Below are 25,574 nucleotides of genomic sequence, written 5' to 3'. Positions count from 1 at the left end.
GGCTGTCCAGGACAAATGGGACAGCAAAAATAGAAGGGGAATTCAGAGACAGTAGGTCAAACTGCTCAGACATCCGGACAGTCTCACATCTGGAGAGTCTTAGAGCAGACAGATTGTACTGACTGCAATTGTATAGTTACAGGAAAAGAAGACCAAAAGGGGACAGTAGGTAGTTCTGTAAATGTAAATCACCAAATGGTGATGTGGACAGAAGTTAAATCAGTACATGGTCAATTCTTGACCCTGCTTAGCCTAGGTCATAGACTGAGTTTTTGTGACTGCGGACACACAATGAAACTTCAAACAACCTCCCAGTCACTACCATGACATTGTCCCCCATCTTTTTTTTTCATGCCTTCTTCCTTACCACATCTCTTAAGCACGACCCTTCTTCTGTCTTAGCCGTCTCGATCTCCTGCTGGCCACAGCTGCCTTCTGAGGAGACATCCTTCGCCTTGAGCTGGCCTTGCTCTGCCTTGTCTGCAGTGAGCAGACCCGTATGAACCTCTGAGGCTGGCGTTTGTTCCAAGGTGGGACGCTGCTCTGAGGCCTGCTGGGGGCTGCTGGTGCTGCTTGTGCAGCTGCTTTGCCCACATAATGTCTCCTGATTTTCTGCTGGTGGCTGTGGAGTTTCTAAGGACTCAGGCTTCCTGGCTGCCACCAGCTCCTCAGGGTGAGAGCCTGGATCAGAAACACAAATGAACGATGTAACTACTTGTGACTGAAAACATGTGCCCTGAGACAAAGCTGTGCTGTTTCAACCCAATGCCAACTAACAAAGCTAAAGAGCTCCCTCCAGGCACACCAGGATGTTGCTGCGAGGCCACCCACCTCCCCAGTCTCATTACTGCAACAAGCACCAACCTGACCTGCTACTGTCAACACCCAGCCTGCTACAGCTTCATCTCTTTCCTGCCACAAGAGCAGGCTGGTGCAACCTCCATGCCACTGAGCTGCAGGGCACCTCCAGTAGCCCGACAGAGGCTCCGCATCCTCCTCCTTAACACACTTTTACCTCTAGATGCTTCTGCTGGCAGGGTGGGCCCCGGCTGTTTCTCCTTCCGCTCCAGTGCTTGCTCTGTCCTCGTGTGCATCCCCGCTTCCAGGGCAGAGGGGCTCGTGCTCTCAGCCACTAGGGAAGACAGCTCCTCTAGGCTGGAGAGGGAAAGCTTCTCCTTGGCGGGTACGCGGCACGGGGTGCTGTTGGTGCTGATGACTGCGGACACCCGGAGGGGGACAGAGACAGCGAAGGGCTCTGAGATGTTCAGGGCTTTCCTCTGGTGACGAGGGGAGGCCTCCAAGGGAAAGAGGCTGCTTGGGAAGCCTGACTTGGCAGCTGTTTCAGAGGTGTAGAACATGCGGCCACCTTTGGGGGAAGTCTGCTCGTTTTCAGCATCCTCTGCTGCCCGGAAGACCTTCAGCTGCTCAGGGGGTGACTTTGCCTGCGGTGTCCGGGGAGGACCTTTCTCCCCACTCAGCTCTGAGCATCCTTTGGCCCCCACAGCAGATCCTTCCCGCTCCCACTCATTCTCCTTGCTGAGGTCATATGAGCTGCCTGTGCCTCCTGTCCGCATCTTCATCACCGGAACAAAAAACCCTCCAGTAGTCACTGTCCGTTTGAATCTGCTCTTTTCATCTTCCCCTAGAGGTGGGAAGATAGGAGGGAGTCAGTGGGAAGCAAAGCACTAGCAAGCAACCTTCTTCTGTGAGGAGCCCTCCTGAGTCCCTCCAGGGATGAGTCCTGCCCTGGTGAACACCCACATTTCCCCAAAGAGATCGGGACAGCAGGCACTCAAGACCTTCCAGGCTCCAGCCCTGGGGCTTCCTTCAAACTGGGCAGGCAGGGCTGGATAGGATGCCCTCCAGTGGAAATCACCTAAGACTTTTATTAGAGGCCCCTCTCAGTCAGATACAGCCAAGTCTAGGGCTAGCATGCATTGCCCACAAAGATCACAGCTCCAGGCTTTGTTGGCTTATTGCAAGCACTTTTCACTGCTTTATACTTTTCCTTATAAATGGGAATTTTGTGCCCAGAATAATCAAGAATGAAATTGAAGCAATCCCACTGCTAATAAAGATGCAGCTAAGCACAGTGGTAACTCTCAGGTGCGTGCACCAACATAAAAGACACAGAAAAGGGTTAAAAATGCATGTACACAAAGGTGGGGGCACATGTCAGCAGCCATGGCACAAGCGTACAAAGATACACAATACAGTGAGATAGGCAAAGAACAGACCACCATATCCCTGCAGGCACAGGGGAAAGCTGAGAATGCAGAGGTGCAATCCTTCGCCCTTAACGGTGTAAGTTATTGATGTCTCACCTTCCACTGGCAGGGAACACAGCGAGTCCATGCTCTTCGCGGGCCGAATAGTTGCTTTTTCTGTGGAAAATGAGTTTTAGAAACAGGCTTCATATCCCGCGGCTTTGCAGGTTTCAGCCCATAAAGACCAAAAGCTACTTATAGACGGGCATGCCAGGCAGACATCGAAGTTATTTTCCATTTCCAAGTGTTCCCCCTCTGTATCCACACCACGCAGCTTATTACCCACAACACTTATCCACACAGCTGGGGATCTGCTAGGGCTAACAACAGCTTTGCATCTGCTGGACCCGTGGAAAGCTATACTTAACCCAGACAGTCAGCACCATCACCACTGTGAAGCAGTTAAGCATCCCCAAAGCCGTTATGCGCCACTGCCCTCCCCGATCAAGTCAAGCTATTGGTTGTGGGGACTTTTTAACTAAACTGACATGAATGCCTTCTCACCTCTCATTCCTGATAGCAAATGTTAGGTTATTTTTATGTTGCACTCCCAGGCTCTTTTGCTGGCATGAGCATACCCTGCCTCCAGCAAGCACTCCGGGAAATTTATGAGGACAGTAAGCAGCCTATTTTCCTGGTCATCCTCGCTGGACTTGCTTGTCCAGAAACAAGCTGCCATTTGTCACCAGACACTCTACAGGTCTGTTCCTGAGAGGTTTTGGAAGCATGTAGCTGTTACCGCTCTGAAAAGGGGAGATGGTGGGAATGTTGTTGGCAAGCAAGGCAAGTTAGTCTCTGGCAGCCCAGAAAGGGACCGTGGAGCTCTGGAAAATGTCTGGGAGCAACATCTGCTGTTCACAGTGTTGCAAAAAGTAGCTAAGGCAGAAAGTGAGCAGGCTTGTTGGACTTCATTTGTTTATATGATTAAAGCTTCTGGGACTGACTTCCACATGAGCATAGGAGAAACTCCAGCTACTTTTTGCATTTATATGGAGTCCTGGCTACCTTTTACGTTCATATGGCATGATGTCTTGAACACTGGCTCCACTTTCCTAGAGGAACAGAATTCAAGCTGTGGAGCTCGCGTTTTATATGACTTGCAGACTTGTGTGCCTGGACAGAAACTGTGTTAAAGCATGTGCTGAGTTTCAACAGCAAGTTCATCTGTTTCCTCACATTAGGCTGTAAGCAGAGAGCACACAAAAATACAACATGGCAGCACTAAAGCACTCCTTCTCAAAAGCACTACTTCAGTGTCTAAATCTCTGTGCACAGTTGTGCATTTGTGTGTCCTGCTGGTGAAAATGCACAGCCTCCTGTCACTCGGTACTGCGCTTGGAACAAGGCTTGGCCCCCAGGACCACTGGGCTCCAGTCATTCCTGGGCATCCTTGGCTTAGCACTATTTTGGGACAGAGTATTCCTTACCAGAGTGAGAAGGTGATCCCGTGATCAAAATAGGATGGAGAGCTATTTTGAGGTCTGCCATGGGCACCCTATGTGAGGCCATCTGTACATGCAAAACATGGGGGAAGGCAGGGGTCCAAAAAGAGCTGGATCCAGCATTTGGCTTCACACTCACTTCTGATCCAAATTCAGCCTCTCTTATATGTGGTGGTAGGTAATGTTGCCAACATTAACTATTTTATTTTAAATCTTGCAATGTTTGGTTGTGCTCCTCCAAACACCAGCTCCTGGAGTCATGAGATTATCTAAAAAAAAATCCACTTTCATCTTCTTTTTAAAAAGTAAATTTCTTGACTTGGAGATACTAAAAAAATCTAGGACATACAAACCCCAAACACTTCTTTATGAACTCGGGTAAAAAAGACACTTTCTTTTAAAAGTTGTGATTACTTTTAAGTCAACTTCATGATTTCTAGAGCTTGAGTCATCATTTCTGAACACTGGGAATTGGCACTGCCATGTGATTTTCTAGGAAGCAGAGTGTTTAAGAGATTGCAGCTCAGGAGGGGCTAGAACTTGGGATTACAGCCAGGAGAAAAGACAATTTCTCCCTTGTAAATTCTGCAAAAGTAATAGCTTCCCTCAGAGTGCTGAGAGCCAGGAGCCATAGGAACTCCTGGCACCTTGTTTTTCACAAAGACACTGAACACAGTCGGTTCTTTAATGCCCTTTAGTGGAAGGACAGCCTGGAAGGACAGCCATTCACCCAGTGCCATGTAAGGAACATTAGGAGCCAGAGGCTGGCTGGGCTGGAAGAGTGGACTAATCCAAACCTACATAGCATTTCCTAGTCCCCAAGCTTGACAGCTGGGCAACAGGAGCTTGTTCATCACATACCGAAATGGAATCTTTACTGTAGCTGTCTGGCATATCCTCCTGAAAGGGTGCTTCTCGCCATCAGGTGAAAATGAGATGTGCATGAAACCAGGCAACAAACATGACCCCATTGGACTGTCTCAAGTCTAATGGATTAGTGTCATGTGGATACAGGTTGCTCCATGTTATCAATATTGCAGGAGAAAGCTGCAGAGAGAAATACTTAACTGAAAAGTGTGTTCTTACCGGAGAGCTTCTGTGCCCTTACGAAGACGCTCCCGTTTCGACTCAGTTTCGACTTTGATTCTGAGCCAGAACGGCCCAAGTTAAATATCGACTTCCATTTCTTGGACTTGGTAGATAATTTTCTCCTGAAAGGAAAAAGGGCTCAGGAGATTACCAAACCCTAGAGACTTTTGTCTTTTTAATATCCCACAAAAGCCTCTGAGTTCTCTCCCCTCAACACTGTCCCTCTTTTCTTCTCACACCTTTTTTAATTCTAAGGCATGCAAGGCATAGCTACACAACCAACTCTTGCTTTTCTGTAAGTGATTTATCTGTATTGCTGATTTAACCATGTCATGGATGGAAAGACACTTAAGCCGACTCTTCAGAGAGTTGGCTCTGGCATCATGCTACAGCAGCTGTGATTGACTGAGCGAACAACCATGCTTGTCTCCAGAAAGGAGAGGTTTCCGAGGCTAGAACTATCTTGCAATACAGTCAAGAAAAATTGCCTTTTTAACAGGTTTTAATGACAGAATGCAAGATAAATTCCAGAGAACGGATGGAACTGGTATTATTGCTCAGTGCACAAAGCTATCCTTTAAAGTCCACGTCTTATAGTTTTTATGAATTTGTGAAAATAAAAGGATCCCTTAATACAAACTAGCTATTAATGTTTCTCAGGCCAACATTAATTTAATCAAAATTAAAGGTGTTATAGAATCATATGCAAGTATAATGTACTAACCAAAAAGGAGGAGGCTTAAGGGAATTAAATAAATTTCTCATAACTGTCAGAGGAAGTGGGATACCAGTTCCCTGTGTCTCTTTGGAAATCCCAGCTTTAAACAGAAAGAAGCTGCTACTCCTGAAGCCAGTTTTCCTCTATGCATATTACTGCATGAAGCTCTGTTTCAGTTCCTTCACATACCCATTCTTGGCTCCTCCTTCAACCTCCCCTCTTCCAGAGCAAGAACCCTCTTATCTCCCTGTGTTGCTCTCCATAATGGGCTTTCTACGCCCATAGTTCTGTTTTTCTTTCAGGTCAGTACTCAGAAGAGCACAAATCAGTCCTACAAAGAGAATTAATATCCTGGGGATAGGACTGTTCTCTTCAAGTGAGAAAGGAAAAAGCATTCAAGAGGAGCAATACACCCTTTTGTGTTAAGCTCCTTATCCTCTTGCCAGTATTCTGTTAGATGGCTCCTTTTTGCTTTAATATATCAAGTGCAAATAAATATCTCTGCTCCGGTGCTTTATGGGTCGGTAGATTAATGAGCCTCCTCCTGCAGAGGCTATAATGTCTCAGAACCAGGCAGTAGAGTCATGATATATTAACAGATAGATAGACCAATAGATAAATACTCATGCTGACCAGCAGTGCCAAAAACTGCAGCAACCTCAGCTGAAATCGGACTCTTGTCCTGGCCCAGGCCTATGTGGCAAAGGTGCCACTATGTAAATATCTCTCCATGCTAGGAGTGAAAATTCGCCTTACGGCTTGGCTATGAGTGCAGAGGAACCTGGAGAACACTGAAGCTGAGCAGGTCAATGCCACCAGGCACGCCGTGGACCAGCCACCAGCAGGTGGAACTCGTAGGAGAGCTGTGTCCAGACCTGCTCCACGTTCAGCCCACGTTTAGCCAAATCCTGAGCTGACACAAGGATGCAAAGACAATGAATTCCTCCTGCAGGAGGCCTACAGGGTTCTGCCCCAATGGAGGAATGAGGACTAGTGGAGCTATGAACCCAACAACTGCAATGCTTCTCAGGAGCAGCTGTGCCTCTTTTGAGAAAGGCACACAATTTTCTCTTGACGGCAGCTGTAGATTCATGTGTGCAGGTGTGGGGGTATCACGCTAACAAAAGTCTTATTCCCGATCATGCTGGGGAACCTGCACTTTCTTGTTTGCACTTTACACTGCTCTTGGCACTTACTTGCTGTCAGGGAGGTCAACAACTGTGTGGAAGAGGGACCCAGTTACAGGGACAATTTCAGGCAAGCTGTTCTCTCTTCTCTCCTTCCGAGCAGGGTGGGAGGCAGACAGACTCCGTGCCTGCGCTTCTTCCAGGCTCACCAGTTTCATCGGCAGGGAGGCCGAGGGGAGAGTCAGACTTTTCACAACTGATGCGCTCTCTGAAAAGCAAGAAAATACATTCCCACCTGGGATGAGGAGAGACAAGAGCAAGAGCTTCATGTCTTTATTTGACTGGAACATCTCCTGTGGAGGGGGGGAAAGGAGCAGCACGTGCAGGGAGAGAGGCTTTTTGTCAGATAAGTCTTCCATCTCCCCAGCAACCTTATCCATCTGAGTGCATTCCCAGCAGGGGCCACGCTCACCAGCCAAAGGCTGCGTTGCACAGACTTGCTGCCTCTGCTGTAGATGCTTCGGTGTGAAAGAGGCATCTCTGAAAACCACCAGTATTCACACATTCCCCTTTCTCCTCCCTCCCTCCCTCCCTCCCCAGATTTTGGAGCAGTTCAGTCCCCGATCCAAACCTGGTGCCTAATTCTTTCTCTCACTTCCCCATCTTTCTCCTTGTCTTGTTCCAGGAAGGGGGACTGTTCTAAAAACCAGCATTACCTTACCTTCCTAATGCATTTCAGGGCTATGGAAAGGGGTGTGACCAACAGCCCTGGAAACTGAAGGTCTCTCTTCACATTGGCAGTGGCAAAGCCAACTTCCCACATGCCGCCCCACCAACAGCCCTGTCCTAAACAGACCTCCTCAATGTGCATGAAGGAAGCACAGTCTGTGTAGTCCATTAGGTACTTAGCCCTTCTGCTGAAGCAGGGTGCAAGCTCCTGCCTGTGCAGAGGGGCTGGGTGAAGGGGCATTTTCCCACTAAGAAATCAACTGGGACCATCAGCATGTTCCTCTCCTGACTCCACACAGCTGTTAAAGGCCAGCAGTGTTCAGCACTTACAAAACTTGGGTCAGTTTTGAGCCAATGACCTGCAGTACAACCAGAAGCCTTGGAATTTACTAGTCAGTGTTTTGCTGCAATGCTTAAGGCAGTATGGGAGCCGTTTCTTACTCTGTGCCTTCTGCCAGAGCATAAACAAGGGCATAGGAATGGCACCCGCACTGGCAGAGCAGGGATGCTACAGGTCGAGCAGGGCACTGCACTGGAACTGCGGGCTCCAAGGACAGACTAGCAGGGAATGCCACATGTTAAGGGAAAGGTGGATGGGACAAGCTGACACAGGGCTGGAAAGCAGAAAGGTTACTCCCTCACTTCTGCAGGTATTATGATTCTTCCTGGTGTGTAAAACAGAACAATGCATATTTCTGAAATTATATGAGGTCACTGTGGATCCAAGCCCTCTCAATTCCCAGGCTTAAAAGCATTTTGATTAAATAACAAAAATCAGCATCTCCCAAGATTGTTGATGTCCCAGGAAAAAAAAAATCTCTTTTTATAAAACGTCCCCAAGTACAAGACATAAGTTTATAGAACACATGCTTAAGTTTTATCTTGGGAGTGTGGCCTCTGACTTGGGTGGATATGGTGGCTGCAGGGCAGGTATCATCGGCATGAGGAATTATAATTGGGGGAGCCTGAGAGAAGAATTGAGACTGTGGCTGATGGGCTTAAAGAGAAAGCTTAGGCCAGGATTGAGAAGCAATCAGGTGGTCTTCCTTTTGCAGAAAGGGTTAAGCCAAGTGAGATCATGCAAAAGTGAACCATAGGGCAGCCTGGGAGCACACTGAAGCAGGCTAGTATTCAAAAAGAAAATGTTGGATATGGGGACGAAGAGGACAAGAGTAATGAGGGATTGGGCTCAAGGTGTGTTTGGGGGAATCTGTGAGCATGGTAAGGGTTGACGTGCTTCAAATATTAGTGGAAGGGGATACAGTTAGAGCTGGAGTACATGGCAAGTGACACATAGAGTGGTTCAGGGAGGTTGTTACCAATGTTATCCGCACAGCTGGCTTTTCTGTTGTTGTTGAAGATCTGATCCACGTGATTCAGGATGAACTCGATCACCAGCTGCTGCACTCGCACCTCCAGGAAAGCTGCATCCCCATTGCAGCCAACCGCCTCAATCTCCTTTGACCTGCACGAGGAAAGAAGTATACAAGTAGCCAGCATTGCCACACACAGCCCCCGGGAAGGAGAGATCAGCTTTCTTCCTGCAAGACTTGGAACAGGGATGTTTTCCCCACTCTTGCTGCACCTCTTGCTCTCCTTCCCTCACGGGCCTTCATCCTCTCTGCCTTTTCAAGCTTTTAAAAATTATTTTCCCTGTTTTCTCTGTCACCTCTGCTGCTTTCTTTCCTGCCTGTGTTTTTCTCCCTACTTCACTTTTCCATTCTTCAGCAGTAGTTAAAACTGTGACTCTCAAACTCTGTGCTCCACTTTTAGCTATTTTGAAGTTGGGCCTCAAAGACAATGCAGGAGCCTTCAAACACTGCTTCCAGATCCCTATTCAATGCGTCAATCATCTCTCAATGAAATCCCTTAGAACCCTGCTCAGGTCTTCCCCACACCAATTTTTTTCAATGCTTTGCCATGTGCCCCAGTAGTCTCTTCTCTGTCCCCCTGCACTCCTACATTCTCACTCTTGCTCTCAGCAAAGAAACATTCCTTATCTTGACATGCCAAAGTGTTGCTGAAGAAATTATCTCTGGACAATGGATCCTTTGTAAAGTTAATGACTGGTGTGTTAGATAATAGCTTGGGGCATTGCCAAGAGGATAACCCTGTAAGGAGACTGCAGTTGCAGTGCGTGCTCCTTTCTTTTCCTCCCTGGGACTTGTGCTTTGGAAAGATTGCAAAAGGAAACAGACTTCAGGTTCTCTGACAAGGACAGATGCTAGAATGAAAATGTCTCAGTAGTAAAGGTCCACTTTGTGATATTCAATAGAGTCAACATTTGATTCATTTTCAGAAGCTGCTCTGCCTGTTTTGTGATTTAAAAGGGTGAGATAACTCTTTAGAGAATGCTTTTCAGGCCTGTACCTCTCTAGCCAATGTCCCTCCCTCCTGTCCTCTGCCAGCCCAGGGTTCCCCCCACCAGCTCTGCCAGCACCCCTCTCCTGCCCAGCTGCAATCCTGGACTCTCCCTGCATAGTTCATTCCTCTCAATATATGGGTATGGGATGGACGGGGAAGGGAATTTCAACAAAATACAAAATATTTCCTTTTTTTTTTTTTCCAGATGCTATTTTTTCTTGTTCTGCTTAGCTCTACAATGTATCAGCCAAACCTCTGCCTGCATCTTTTTGGGCCTCTTCCCAGCAGAGTGCCCGGCATAGCAAACATGACAAACTAGCTGGTGGTCTTGAGATCTGACACTAGCCGCCATCTTAAACCCACCAAGCTCATCTCACTTATGTTCAAGCAGATCTGGGCACAGGCCTGTAGCCCTGTTGCCCTCCCTTCCAAGCCTTGCTGTCTCTTACCGCCCCACTGCAGAAGCACTGGCACTTGTCAGAAACGTCATTTCCTTTCCACAGTGATGAGCTAACTCCTCATTTTTAAATCAAAGAGCTCAACTTGCAAATAACAGCTTTTTTTTATAAGAAACACACAAAACCACAAGCTTTCTTGGATGCTGGCAGTAAGACCTCAGATTATTCAACCTGGAAGAATTTTTTCTCCTTTTAAAAGCTGTTTGCTCTGTTCTACTCTTCCCTTTAGTTGTTCTGCTTTTCCCTGTTTTTGCATTTCCCTCAAGGGATGGGTCTCCAGGCTCAGGTGCTGGCGCTCCCCTTGGAGCTCAGCATTGGTCTCTGGATTAGAGGACTCTCTACTGTACCTGAGGAGATTGGGAGCCCACACCAAGGCCAGGTTTCTGGTGTGCATGTTGGTCATGTTGCTGAAGGAGGCCAGGTGAGTCAGGTGCTTGATCAGGTATTCCAGCGTTCTGCAGTGGTTTCATATGAAGAGAGAAAAAAGTGTCAAGTGACCGATGCCCGCCCACTGGGACAGCAAGGCTCGGACTCAGCCCTGGCCTCAGAGTTGTCCCATCCTCAAGGAAGGCACTGTCTGCAATGGCACAACAGGCCTCATAGGACAGAGGGTTTACAGCACCAGCATTTACATGGGATGGCAGTGAACACCTGAACAACTGTGCTCTGGGGTGGCCAAGGACGAGGCAGGAACCAAACAATCCTTAGCACGATGGGTGCGAGGAAGACAGCAGACGGATGGGAGGAGTGGGATGCTGCAAAGGCTGAGGGCTTAGTTCTTGCTCAAGTGCCTCTAGCAGATCATCTTCTCCTCACTACACCCAGGACACTGGCCAAGGGTGCCACGGGAGTTGTACCCAGGGAAGGAGGATGATAGACTGCAGCAGGGAGAGCTTGTTCAATCTCTAACAACAGTTTGTTCAATGATATTTAAATGCCAGATAAATTGTTGTCAGATTTGGAAATGGTGAGTCAGCTTTTGGGAATTAACTTCTGGAAATTAACTCCAGCGCTGTTTCAGGCAATATTCCCTGATGGTGAGGGTCACCACACTGTTCCTCAGAACCTCGCTGGACACCTTCTCACCTGTAATGCGATGGGGGGAGCTCCTGGATGACATTTTGAATTCGTGCCAACTGCTCGTCCTCAGGGAAGCGTGATACTGCTTCCTGCGGAGATACAAGGAAACAGTCCACCCTGGCAACGGACTCAGGGGAAAAGGAAGAGGGATAAGGAGGGTCACTTAAGAGACAGCCTGTCTCAGAGGGGATGCTCTTTTGTTACCTTACAGAGCTATCGGTTAGAAGAAGTTGCTTTGTGTTCCCAGCGCAGCAGAGATTTGCTGCGCTGTTAGTTTATGTCTCAGTACATCCTTCCCACACGTTGGGACAGGGTGGTCAATGTTTTGGGGAGAGGGGCGTTTAAGGACTGAGAGTTTCAATTAGGAGTTATGTGTCTTTTCTTTTTTTGTTCTTTTTCTCTTTTTAACTTGTGCAGTGATGGGTGGAATAGAAAAGAGGGAAAGAGAAAAGTGAAAATAATGAAAAAAAAGAAGTGACAACCCTCCCCCCTGAAACTGTATTAAAAATAAAATAGAGCTTTCAATCCCTGTGTTATGAAAACAGCTAGGATATACATGTTTCATATTCATCAAAATAAGCAATATTTTTGGCTGTCATGTGAAGATAGCTATAGGGAGTAGTTTGTGTGAGTTTGCGTCTTTTATGATGGGAGAAGCCTTAGCAAAATCACTGTCCAGGTAAATTAATAAATTCTTATATTCGGGGTTAGACTAGGTTAGACAGAATCAAGGTTATACATCTTGGTCTTGAGCAAGAGCTTAGAGAGCCACGATAAGCTTTTGTCTGCATTACTAGGAGTTTACTGCCTTGGTATTCATCTGTTCAGCTATTCCCTTTCAATATCTGTGCTGGGGGAGGACAAACCACCAGCGAGTTCAAACAATGCATGACTGTCTGGAAGCCTCCTGCCTACCCTACTGCCACTGGAGTTTGGAGTGAGTTCAAAGAAAGATGCTGGGACCCACGCTGCCAGGAGAAGCTTTGCCTACAGGCATACATCAGCACTGCTAGGAAAGGAAAGGAAGGAAATAACCTGTCCCAAACCACCCATCGCTTAAACATTATGAACCTGAAATTACCAGCCACAACTAGAGAAGCATCTTCTTGTAGCAGTCACTACAACATCCACACTGATGATGCTGCCATCTCTGTTCTGGTCACTGTCCTTTTCCCAGCAGACCACTTCTCATGTACAACCACCAGCAAACCAAACATTGCCAGTTTCAAGGCCAGAGATGAATATGAATCATGTTTTATTCCCTAACACTGGGAACTGAGATCTATGCCCTCTAGTTTGAACTTACTCACTGGTGTGATGGCAAAAAAACCCAAGTGAGCTCACTAGTTTGGTGTACATGAGATGTGGATGCACTTGTTTTGCCCAAATGAAAGGTAGGTTAACTCCTTCTAGTACTTTTTACCCATAACTACAGTTCCTTTTTTTTTTTTAAAGAAAAAAAAGCCTATTACCATTTGCCCAGAAATCCTAAGTATAAGAACTCTGTGATCTTCATACAAGGTTTCCAGTTGAATGGCCTTGTCCAAAGATGAAGAAGGAGAGAAATACAAACTTTAACTGGTGCATCTAAAACACTATATTTCAGCTAGATTGTACACAGTATTTTGTCCCCCAGTGCTGTTTTTCATTCCCATATTTACCTTCCAGGTCTCAAAGACCTAATGCTTAGCAAGTGAATACCAGCTTCTCTGAGATCATAACCCATTCAAACCTCCAAACCACATTTCTGACCCATACGTGTTGTGCTTTTGAAATCTGAGGCCCCCTCCAAAACTCAGGATTACAGCAGCAGAATACAGAATTCAAGGAAGAACCAATAACTCCATTTATTACATGTCTGTTAATCATGGTATGAATTCATGTCATTTAGGATTTTTTTTACTCCACTGGTGATTCTGGGAGCGCATAATTCACAAGCCCTGGTTAACAAGTGGAATAGAGCCTGAGGAGAGAAGGTAGGCGTGGCCCCCTACAGCTAATTTGCTCTGAGGGAGTACTCGGTCCCTCTATGCCCAGGCTAGAACAAGCCAAGCAGAGTCAACTTATCTATCCTGTGAAACAAGCATCCATCACCAGAATACAAGACAGTAAATTGGAGAGCATGAGAGGGTATCATTTTGCAGAAGTTGATAGCCAATGAGGTCATGAGTGGGATATTATATCCGTGAACTTGACAGGGTGATGACCAAAAGGCCAACCCCTCCCTAGTCATTAAGAATTTGACTTTCCTTAGCCACAAATGTCTGAATCACTCTCGTGACGCAAAGTGGAGCCTATCCCATCTCAGAGACAGCTCCGACTGAGTCAGGCTGGGATTAGCATGCATCCTTTACTCCTACCAGCGCTCTTCTGCCGAGGCACAGCTGCCACCGTTCCCTGTCCAGACACCCCATGCATACACATGCTCCTAGTGGTTTTTCTGCTCCTTGGGGAATTGGTCTTTTTTCTTTCTTTCCTCCTGGTATCTGACTGTGCTTCCTGTCAGCTGGGTTACCCATTATAAAACCCGACTGAGTAGACTTACGTGAATAATGGATTTTGTGTCTGAGCGGACAAACTAAAAAGCCGGAGATTAAAAAAAAATCCCTTTTAGGTCAATCCAAAGTGATAACGTTTTGGGGAGCTGGCACAAGATTTTAAAAAACAGTTGTTCGAGGTTGACCAAAGCATCACACTCAACCAAAAGTGAAAGAAATTATCATTTAAATTTGGGGCTGTTTAACCCTTTTCTAAAAGATGTTTTATTTATGAGTTTGATGTGTTGATTTAATGTTGAAACATTTCCTTTAGAAAGTATTTGTAAAAGAAACATTTAGACAGTTACAGAAGTGTTTTCCCTTTTGTTTTTGAATAAAACTATTTACAAAATGTATCTAACGAAAATCTGCAAGTCGTCATCCCAAAACTGCACTTTTCAGCAAACATTCTTTCCTAAAAAAAGTTTCCATCTAAATCTTCATGTTTCCTTTAGAGAATTTTTCTTTCATAAATCAGTACTGATAGCCAGAAAGACACCAGCCAAAGAGCTTCAACAAGAATGAGACTCATCAGTCACTGTGAATGGTTGAATAATAACCTATATTTTCAAGGTCCTGTCTGTCTCTGGTTTAGAGGCCCTACCCTATATCCTCAGGATTCCTATATCCTGAGGATATAGGTCAATTTTTCAGATCTGCTCAGAATTTTGACTGAAGTTTTGACTATACATCACCTTGAAACACAGACCAATGTTACTTAAAATCTGGCATCGAAACAGCAAGATACCTAACACTATTGCATATCTGTCAGGCAGCACAGCGAGCCAATTCCCACCTCGTGTTCCCCAGCTCAGCTGTAGTCCCTAACAGCTACCTGACTTCTTATATCAGGTTGCTGCTTGGCTGGTGCTGTCTGGCTTTGCCCTACAGCAAGGCCCTGGCACAGGTGTGCCTGCCTCTTCCCACAGCGGGCAACAGGGAGTCTTTGGAGAACATCTTCTTCTTGTGTGGACCCTGCAGGTCTCTCTCAGTGCCTCCTGTGCCATAGCAGTGCCACTTGGAAGTGCTTGATTCAGGACAGAGGCAATGCAGACAGCAACACCTGAAGCTGAGGTTGCTTGTCACTTCCCATTTCATTTGGACATGATTTTGCAAAACTCTTCTCTGCAACATCTGACATTTTTGGCGATGTCTGTCCCCTCCACCTCCCAGCAAATGGGAAAGAGTAGGATGACAGAAATTCTTAACAAAGGACGGATGGTTCTAACACTGAGGAAACAATCCTTCCCATCCCCCCACCCCAGTTGTTTTAAGACGCTGGTGAATGCTTTTAGCTGAAAATTCACACCTCTGGCATGTAAGATTTCACCCTGAATGACCGGATTTAAATTTGTTGGTGTCAGAAACAACTGAAAGTGGATTTAGGGCAGTAAGAAGCAGGCAACCTTAACAAGCATAGCTTGCTGTGCCACCTTTTAATAAAATATTATCTGTCATCAAAATTAGCCAACTCTCTTAAAAATTCAGGCTTTGTGGTCTTATTTTTCTGCTCCCCCGCAGCCTGCTCCTAGGCTCCAACTGTATCCATGTATAATCTATGGTTGTTGTGCAGAATCGAATTACTATTCTTTGAATTATAATCCTTTTAAAGAAGGTTAGAGATTTCTCCTGGGCCAGCTGCCACTTTCCTCTGCCATTTGTATTTATGACATGATCATGATGGACCTGGTATACCATAGCTGGCATAACCTGTATCATCATTTGCACTCTGACAAACTGTGTGAAAAATGCTACAGATGCAGAAAAGTTGGTGCTTTACACATGGGCTGGGCAATCAGTTTGCGCAGGTGTCAAGGACTGTCAGAGGGACAGGGAGGAGGAAACCGCACCCTTGCGACTATGATCACAAGCCCTAGGTGACCCAGAAGACTCTCAGTGATGGACAGTAATGAGGAAAAGAAAGAGAACTAGTAATTCTGGGAGGAGGTGCACAGTGGGGAGAGAGAGTAACAGCAGGGAAGCAATGCAGTGAAAAAATGAGCAAGACGAAGGGGAGGAAACAGCAGAGAAACTGAGAGAAATAAACATGAAATGGGGGAAAGAAACAAGAACAGGGAAAGGCAGACAGCACAAGACGGGAAGGGAAGATCACTGAGAAGTGTTTATACAGGTAGATGCACCAGAAGCCAGGACACTGGAGTGAATCCCAAACAGCTGTCATGGAGGAACCTGCGGCACATCCACACTGCTGGAGAAGACCGAGAACAGCAAAGGGTCTCACCGTGAATTTCTTGTAGAGCTCATAAGTGAGGAGAGGGTTGGGCAGTTCCCTGAAGTACAGCTTGCAGAGCGACCCCACGCAGTGGATGTCCTGGAGGTAAACTTCCCTTGTCAGATCTGGGCATTGGTCAGAAACAAACTCTTGTCTGAAACAATATGGAGACATAACAACGTAGGAGAATAAGAGCTGTAGCATCCCAGTACTCCACCCTAAGTACTCTTTTACAGCTAGAGGAAAAAACAAACTGGAAAGCAGAGATGTCTCTGCAGCCCAGCCCAGATTGTCTCCTGGGATCAGGCCCCGAGGTTTCAGCTAGTCTCTGGTTTCCATAACATAGTCCCATGAGTGGACCTCAAACTAATATAAAGAGATTGCTTTGTCTTGAAGTGAGAGAGAACAACTCAGCATTTGTGCTGCGACCCTCCAGGCCTTTCCCATTAATAGATGCAGAGGGAGATTTTTTTTTCTTTGTCGTGGACTAATCCCTGAAACATTGCATTTCCCTGTTACCAGCTTCAGAGACAGTTTCTCTTCTGCATCAATGTAGATCTCTGTTGGCCCCAATCTATGCCTGAGGGACTAACAGTGAAAAGGTACAAAGCAGTGTCACCGAATCCCTCCGGCACTCAGACAGTTGTCCTTACCTCAGCTTTTGTATGTTAGATGTCACTCCTGAGAGGCGGTAGATCCCATCCACAATGCCATGAGTCTCAATGAACTCCGCACAGCTCTTCAGCACGTAGGGGACTAGGAGAGGAAAGCAAGGCAAGATGCCCAATGAAGACACACTGAGAACTTCCACAAGTCACCACAGAGGAGACAGTTTCATGAAACAGCAGCAGAGGCTCTCTGCAGATGCAGGGAAGTGCACAGCAATGGGAGAAATACAGGGCAAACCAAAAATAAACTCCACAAAGTGCCCGTAGCCAATTTGCAGAGTGAGGATATGCTATGGTTGGGCCATGCCACGCTCATTGCCATATGACAATGACTGAGCCTGAAGTCACAGAAACATTGTGGGAAGAAAGGTAGCATTTCTCTCTCTCCCTTTTTCTTTTCTTTCCAGAAAAAGAGGTAATTTCATTCTAATTGAAAGCATGAGGTAAAGCATGAGGTCCTGGGAACCTCCCCCCTCCCCAAGATAGAGCTCCATCCTCGCTGAATCGTGCCAAAAGGTCTGATTGGCTTGGATAAAAATCAGAGAAGCATTCGCACTTCCATATAAGCCTATGTACCCACAGTTTAGTGCTCATAAACTCCCACAGAGGGGGTATAAAGTTCAAATATTGACTAGATCTGCACACTGACAAAATCTGACATTGGCTTCAAAGAACTCTATCAACATAACCAGCCGAAGACTTAACCAGCCTTAAAGCTGAGAAGAGCCTGAAGCACAACATTTACATCCAGACCTGGACCCAAAGCGTATGTTTATTTTTTCCCCATTATATAGGTATAGGAAACCCTCATCCTCTTGGTGAGACCAAGCCTCCCTGTCCCCAGTACTATAACAACCCTAGCTATAACAATAACAGTAAGAGAGCCCTTCCTTATTAGGTGCTAGAAACTGCTGTGTATTTAACGCAATGCTTCACACAGCCATAAGCACAAAAGTCAGTAAATGCAGAAGTTAAAGAAGTTCCCCGCTGTAATGCTGCGCATTCAGAAAGCTGTATGGAAGAAAACAGACTAAGCCACACATTTGACTGAAAAGCCAGGCATAGAAATTACTGCATCTTTGCAGTAACACCACAGAGATAATGCCTCTGGCTGGACCTTACTTGACTTCTTCCGCTTGAAGTTCAGGACCATAATGACATATTAACATGTGCTTCATCAGGTGGCATCCTAAGACAGCACTCCAAGGACAGCCTGAACAAAAAACAGCTGGTACATTGTTGTATTTCTCATGGGTGCCGCTGAGGCCAGAGCCAGCTCATGGCTGGACTTGCCCCTACCAAGCACAGGCTCTGGTGAGGAGGGATGGTGCCTACCTCAGTGACACGCTATTACTGAGCCCAGTCAGTTAGGGAAGTGCTACCTTTCTGCTCCCAACTCTTACCGAGGGAGGTAAAGAGGTCCTTCTTGTGTGTCCCTTCTCTTCTCAGCGTGGCCAACCCAAATGGAGGAATACACAAAGTGCCAGTGATTACCTGGAAGCCTGAATGATCCAAACAGACTAATTCTCCTCAGTTAAAGGAGCCTCTTCAGAACAATAGGGAAAATTTGACTTTATGTTTTTTTTGAGCAGGGACTCATAATGCAGGTACATTAGCCATGCTGTGTCACACTCAAAGCCCTTGGGCTGATTTTTAAGACCCTCAAGTTGTTGGGCTAAGACTAACAGCTGAGCTTCTGGCAGGGGCCCTAGCCTGCTACAACAATCTTCATGGGAAACCATGAAATTGCCAAGAGAACAGGTGAAGTCTACAGAGTCAAAGCTTTGTCCACAGAAGTTACAGAGCTATAGGATTCTCTCCTCAAGGACTTTTGAGGAGAAGGCACATCAGTGCCTTCCAGAAGGAACATGGGAAGCATTTCTTTCAGTACCTACAGCACCCACTTCCTAAGATGACTAGATGATGTGGAAGGAGACAGAGCAAAAGAAAAGTATGAAATTTCCTTAAAATCCTGCCAAGAAAAGCCCAAGTGACACATCAAGAAAGAGGACCTTCCTATCTCTGAGTAAGACCTGATTATCTGTAACTGCAGTAGGGAATTCAGATCATATGATGATGAGCATGCTAGAAATAAAAAAAAAAAGAAAGGCAAATGACTTCAGGCCTCTTCTTCATTTCTGTCTGGTCAGGCTGTACCATCTTTGTGGCGGGAGCTATGCATACATGGCATATTAAGATTTCCTTCTTGGTAGGGGTCTCTGGGAATAAATCTAATGTAAACAGCAAAAATGAAAGTTAGGCAGATCCATGTTCACTTCAGATCCATTTGTGTGGGAGAATGGGTGAACTACTCCATGCCACCTGGAAAAAGAATTAACTGAACAGAAAACCTATTTGAGCAGGACAGCCACATGACAAGGTTTGTTTAAAAATTAAATAGTCTTTTGTATAGACAAACTTCATATGATGGTGCCTAGCTGTCACACAAATGAGGTCCGTGCCCACAGCACCCTTTATTAGATACTTTTTAAAACCTCAGTGTTAAGAATAAGCACACCAAATAAAAATGCATATACTGATGTTTGTTGTGACTAATTTGACCTCTTCAAAGTAAGACCATTTAAATCACACTTTGTTTTTTGCTGAGTTTTAAGTTTCCTTGGGTTAAATTAGCTCAAGAGGCCTCAGGCAGGTAAGCAAACTTCTTATACCAAAAACACAGAAGGCTAGATCCATCTGTTGAGGACTGGTAAGCAAAAAAAAGGGGTCTGAGGGGAATAACCTGTAGCAAACATATAAAATTCAACCCATTTTTAAAAGTGGGTGAAGACTCCACAGCAGAGACAACCTTATAGACTGCAGATAGACAATATGCACTGAGCTCTGCAGATATCTCTTACTCCAGCCCTGCACTCTTCCCTGCTTTTCCAGCCCTGGGCTTCTCACATATCTCTGCCAGTGCCCTTCACTCATCATGTACATGATTTCCTGCCCTACCAGGTCTTTGGCTCTTATGAAGAGAAACAGCCAGTTATGCCAAAATGTGTGGCGGTTTTGTGATGTCAAAAAAAAATCCCACATAGGACACATTTCACTCGCAAGCAAAATTACAGACTTTGACCTCAGATCCCTGGAGGTGAAGGGACTGCATCAGCTTCCTGCGAAGCATGCCCCTAAATGCAGCGCTTGTATGAAACTGGAGCACAATAAATGTTTTCTCTGAGCAGAACCTGCAGCTCTGAAATTCCTGAGCAGCTCTGATCTCCTACAAAGCTGAGTCTTTCGGGCACTCGGGGGAAGTGAGGTTAGAGTGGCAGTGAGCGGCTCTCTCCCACTTCCAGCCATCTCTGAGGCGGTTTGATTATTTCGGACGTGGCTTCCGATGAACCAAAACAAAAGCTGTGATCAACCCTAAATGTGGGGCGGTGCAGACTCTAGCATGCACTTTACAATGGGACTCTATCATCGGCATTACAGGGCACACGTAAATCACAGAGCTGGGTCTCTCCCAAAGGAAGATTGGACGTGGTGGGGATTTGTAGCAGGGGCTGTGCGTGTGTGTGCAGGCACCGAAAGGGGTGGGGGGTGGGGCTGTCCAATCTTGACACTTCTATAATTAAAACTGTGCTGGAGGCTTAGAATTTGGAAGAGGCAGCTGGTGTCACACAGACCCCACTTGTTCTGCCAGACAGCCAAACTGTCCTCATTTAAAACTACAATAGAAACCAGATGGAGGAGGAGAAGAGATGGAGCAAGGCATCAGGCAGAAGGGAAATTGAGTTATAAACATACTGCACACAAAAGACAATACTTCTCTTCCCCTAGACAAAAATAAACCAGAAGGGCAGTCACAGTAACTCATTCCACTCTCACTGGATATCACCTCTGAGCTCAGCGTACGCAGACATTCACCTTCACCAGGGTCTTTTCCGTGACCACAGCTCATGCCACTTCCTTTACACGTGTGTGCGGCTCCTGCTAGGCCAGGTATTGCGCCTCCCTCTCCTCCCCTCCCGATCCCACCAGCTGCCAGTGCCAGCGATGTGCGCTGAGCCTCTCGCCTCCCAGCACTGCTGGGAAGGGGACATCTCTCCCTTCTCCTGTCCCTTCCCAGCCATGGCACCACCACCCACCAAACCTCCCCACCAGCAAGCAAGGTGCTCTCTCTTTGCCTGCCTGACAAAGGCTTCGTCTGGCGCAGGGCCGAGCATTTTGGATCAAAGCCAGGGAGACCTTTAAGCATGCATCTAACTAAATCACCAAGGATCCCTAGTAGGAGGGAACACTAGGAAGAGAGGGAGTCACCCCATCTAATGACCGGTGGGAGGATGGCCTCCTGGTCTCCCACCAAAGCCAGCAAAGAGTGAGAAAGACCCTGGTCCAACAGGAGGTGCAAGCAATGCCCTGTAGCCTTCAGTGCCGCCTTCCAGAAGAAACTTTTAGTCTCCATGGGCTACAGAAGGACCCTAGGGAGAAGGTTGCTAAGTCAGCCACTCAAACCAGTCAGGGTGAATACTGTCCAGTAAGACTGTGTTTAAAGTTAGCTAACGCGGACTGAGTCATGTATTCAGGGTATGCTGGACTGACCTGGACTGAATAGCAGCAGGCTTCATTTTTGCCTTTATCCTTCTGTTGTTATCTCAGAAGGCTCCTTGCAAGGATAAAAATTAGTGACAGAGCTACTCAGGTCCTCCTTAGTGGTTGATTTATGCCACATGGAGGAGGTTTCACATCCTGTCTAATTTTATTTTAATTTTAGTTCAAGTAATGGGAAGATAAATGCAGACCTTTCATTTCACCTGAAACATCAACTTTTTGATGTTTGACTTGCAGGAAATAGTTTGGGTTTTTTTTTTAATTTCTCCCAAAAATTAATCCTGTGCCATAAAAAAAGTTGTGGGCATTTTTATTTCACCATTTTGGTTTTGTTACATATTAGTATTTTTTTTAATTGTCTTCCATTGCCCTCAATAGTAGTGCATGCTTCCTATCATGCTATGTCAATAGCATGACAATAAAGGTCAAAATAGTCTCTTGTTTCAATTTACATGACTAAATTAGGAAATATTTCCTCCTAAAAAATAAATGTTTCAGTCTGTACTAAGCAAGAGCTGTTACTTTGTACAAACAAAAATAACAAAACAGTACACATTTTGGAACATACTAATATATTAACTTGGCCTCCTAATCACAGGAAAGGAATAGCATTGTATAAATGGCAAGATACTTGAGAGTCAGAATCTCTGATGTGACATTTTTCTGCATTTCCTGATGCTTCCTACTTTAAATCACAAATTTTAATGCTGATTCACTAGATTTCTTCTTTTTCTTTTTTTTTTTTTTTTCTGATCTTGTCTGATTTTTACTAGGCATAAGGTTGGCTGAGAAACAGATTCCAGAGGAGATCAAACTGTGCTCTCCTCCCTGCAGCTTGCCCAAGCCCTGGTCCAGCATGGCAGTCACAATTCCAGTTTGCCTCCCAATGCATAGCCCTAACCCGTTGCAGCTAAGGATAAATCCTGCCTTGCCCCCAGGTATCATCTCCTTTGCCCTCCACCATCTCCTTTTTAGCAGTGGCCAGGGATGGAAAGGACCACAGCATCCGAAATTGCTGCAGAGGATCTCTCCTGCTCAGAGATGCAGTAGGCAGAGCTGGGGATGGGGAGGGTTTGCCCTGCCTGGACATAACTGCTACAAGGACAAACAGAGGGCTTTAGTCTCCAGGATGTCTATGCATACTTTTCACCAGCACTAAATTCATTTTACAGAAGAAGAAAAAATAAACTGCCTCACCATCAAATTCCAATGTTTAGTTTGGCTGTTAGCGCTGAGCTACCACAACCCCCCTATGCACACACACACCTCTGTTTGAATAGCATGAGATAGCTAAACAACACCAAACAGGCTTAAAAACAAATCACCTTGTTAGAATCCTCCTCGCCTCTTCCCCCTTAGCTGCCATAAACACAGGTAAAAAAAGACAAATAGCTGGCACCAAGGTGATCCTGTCTGCATGGACAGCACAACTGAATCACCATACGAGTCACAGGCTTCATTTTTTTTTCTCCCTCTACTTCTGTGGGAAACGTCTCTGCAATGTCATGAAGGTTAGCACAACAGTCCTGTTCCCTGCGATGAAAGCACCATCCTGAACGCAGTTGCGATTCTCCTGGGCAAAGACGTAGGAAAAACAGATCTTGAATCTGTCAGATGCCATCACCCTCCATGGCCTGAGCGGGAAGTGGAAACGCTGAGCACTGTTTGGGATGTGGCACACTCATTTCAAGCAAATGCATTTCAACACAGCCTGCAGGCCCAGTGTGAGTTTGAATGAAGTCATGGCACCACTATCAAGGGATTTTTTTTTCCCATTGATATTATACCCAGCTCACATCTCAAATATCTAAATAAGACATGTAGGAACACCTGATTTTCCAGAGCAGATCTGACAACTGTGATGTTCCAGGCAGAAATGAAAGAGCCCGTGGCAGACCTGGCCAGCTCACCGACAACACACATCAAAGAAAGCCTAAGAGAAAGCACTGCACAAGCAGACATTGAATGCTGACTCTCAACCCTGGAGGTCACCATGCCCCTCTGAAATGTGACAAGTACCTTGACATAGCTGGCAGATTCTGTCATGCAGGCACTTTTGAAAAGAGGTTGTACTAAATACTAGAATAATTTTGTTAGGAAAACATCCTGCTGTGGGTTTCCTGCAAAAAAAGACCAGATAACCGAACAGGATATCTCCACTCCTAACTTTTATGACTCTCTGGTACAGCCACCTCGGAAAACAGCGGCTTAGGTTCTGCAGGGCAGGTCAATGAGCTGTGCACGTCCTCAGTTAGCCATTTGAATCCTAACAACTCTGATCCACAGCAGATTAGGGTGTATATTGTACAGCGTTTTGTTCACTACAGCACAGGCAATTGGGGTAATTAATTCTGGAGGTAGGAATAATGGGACAATTTATGCTGTCTCAGAAAAGGGACTCGGGTATAAGTATAGAAAAGATCAGAATAGTTTTGAAGCTGCATATAATGAATTGACCTCCATCTGGGTAAATGCCTAGATACTATGAGGATAAGCAGGCTGTGAGACAGGAATTCTGCCATTAACCTCATTTCTGACAACACATACTAAAAACACTGCCAAATCCAAAGGCTGCATCAGCGCTGATGGAGCGCAGGACTGAGCGGGGCAATGCTGACGCTGCAGCTCAAGGGATCCGGGAGAAGCAGCCTGCAAGGGAAGAGTGCAGGTAAGCGTTGAGCACTGGGACGGACGGCCAGTGATGTAGGCTCCGTTTGAAGTCTCTTGAGTGCCCATTGCCTTTCATCCAGATCAATAAACAAGCTTATGGACTGCAGGTGTCACACTGTATCATGTTTTCCTTCCTTTCTCCGCTCTCTTCTTAAGCATGGACACCAATGTAAGCCATGCTAACCTACTTAACTGTTGGCAACAAAGCAAGGAAAATATATGGACTTCAGAAGTTTTTTCCTCCTCTCAACAGATTTTGACCTATATGTTTTCATTTACCAGGGCTTCAGAAGCAAGTTAGAAAACAAACAGTGCACAGTCTCCATCTTTTACCTGAGCCTGCTAGCTGATGCAGACTTGCTCAGTTTCTTACAGTCCCAAAATTACTCTAGAGGTGACTTGTAAGCTATTACACCCATTTCTTGACTGTAAAAAGTGTGTAGAAACCAACATCTCCCTTGACACATGGGAACTCTTACACGGGATTCTTAGGATCCCAGAATCTGTAGAAAGGCAATTTCAAGGGGATCAACGCATACTCCCTACCTGGCTGTCAGTGTTAGCTTGTTCCTTATTCCTGTTCGACTTGGACTTTAGTGTGCCAGGCAACAGGGATTCCAGGTTTCTCTTTATAAGGAAGCCTTTGGGGCTGTTAGAAAGAAATTCTGGGTGCTTAGATCTTGACATGCATCTGAAAAACACCAGCTACTAGTTAAAGAGTTTTTAAGTCCTTTGTACTGTGCCTTTCACAAACACCACCTCCATACACTGAAATCTATAGCAATCTCTATAGGATATAGAATTTGTCTCTAGTTTCTGTGCTGTTCTGTCATGCTATCTCACTGTTAGACAGATCCTTCATCCACTTTCATAGTGATGGCATGCTGGTGACAAAGAAGCAACTAATTCCCAAATAGATGCTCTTGGGAGGCTTCAGGAAAAATTATGCTGCTGTTATCCTGCTGGTGAAGAGACAGAGTGAAGCGAGGAGCTGGGCAGTTGTCTCATGAGCTCCGGTGCTGCAGCAAGGTGAGCTTTTCTGCAGTTCTCTCTGCGGTTCTTTCCCAGGAAATCATTGTTGTCCCTTTGAATGTGCAAGGGTAGGCTGGAGGTCCGTCAGCACTGATGGTTCTCCTTCTACACTTGCTGCACAGCAAGTCAGTTACAAGCGTATATGACAGACATTCCCAAGCTTTAAAGCACACATCCAACTGTGCCAGCTAATGCAGAATGGCAGTGCCAATGAGCTCAGGTGTGTGAAAGGGAGAGCAGGGGCCAATCACCCCAGTGAGAGCCCAGGTTAATGTTTGGTAGCAAGGTACAAAGTAACTGAGAAGCTGGTCCTGACCCAAGCTCTTATATGGATGAAAAATTGCATGGCTGAATCTCACAGCACATATTTATCTTTTCTCTTCTTTTTATTTTGCCCTCTGTCACACTGATGGACCGATGCAGCCTGACACTAGATTATGCAGCAATGTTCTTTCATTCAGGCCTCTCACTGATCTGGCCTCTAGGGCTCTCCTAGTGAGAAGTGGATACGGCAATTTCCAGAGGTTATTCCAAATGGGCTGTTTTATGGATAGTCAACAACTTAGGGCAAAGAGCAGGGAAAATTGCTGAGGATCATTATAT

At 45.9% G+C, this 25,574-nt stretch overlaps 1 protein-coding gene across 1 annotated transcript in view; it reads right to left on the bottom strand.

Annotated features, from left to right (window-relative positions):
- The window catches only part of ARHGAP31 (Rho GTPase activating protein 31), a 61,128-nt gene that overhangs the window by 8,206 nt on the left and 27,348 nt on the right, over positions 1–25,574 (bottom strand). The window contains exons 2-11 of the mRNA XM_076348880.1: positions 16,698–16,800; positions 16,054–16,198; positions 11,281–11,363; positions 10,542–10,649; positions 8,692–8,837; positions 6,713–6,911; positions 4,796–4,920; positions 2,325–2,384; positions 1,016–1,642; positions 368–681 (exon numbers count right to left, since the gene is read on the bottom strand). Coding sequence (XP_076204995.1) covers positions 368–681; positions 1,016–1,642; positions 2,325–2,384; positions 4,796–4,920; positions 6,713–6,911; positions 8,692–8,837; positions 10,542–10,649; positions 11,281–11,363; positions 16,054–16,198; positions 16,698–16,800 — 1,910 coding nt within the window. The remainder of the gene's footprint in view (positions 1–367; positions 682–1,015; positions 1,643–2,324; positions 2,385–4,795; positions 4,921–6,712; positions 6,912–8,691; positions 8,838–10,541; positions 10,650–11,280; positions 11,364–16,053; positions 16,199–16,697; positions 16,801–25,574) is intronic.

The sequence above is a fragment of the Aptenodytes patagonicus genome, chromosome 1 (assembly GCF_965638725.1).
Source record: "Aptenodytes patagonicus chromosome 1, bAptPat1.pri.cur, whole genome shotgun sequence".
NCBI lineage: Eukaryota > Metazoa > Chordata > Aves > Sphenisciformes > Spheniscidae > Aptenodytes > Aptenodytes patagonicus.
The sequence above is the reverse complement of the archived record's forward strand: the minus strand, read 5'-3'. Positions and strand labels throughout refer to the sequence as shown.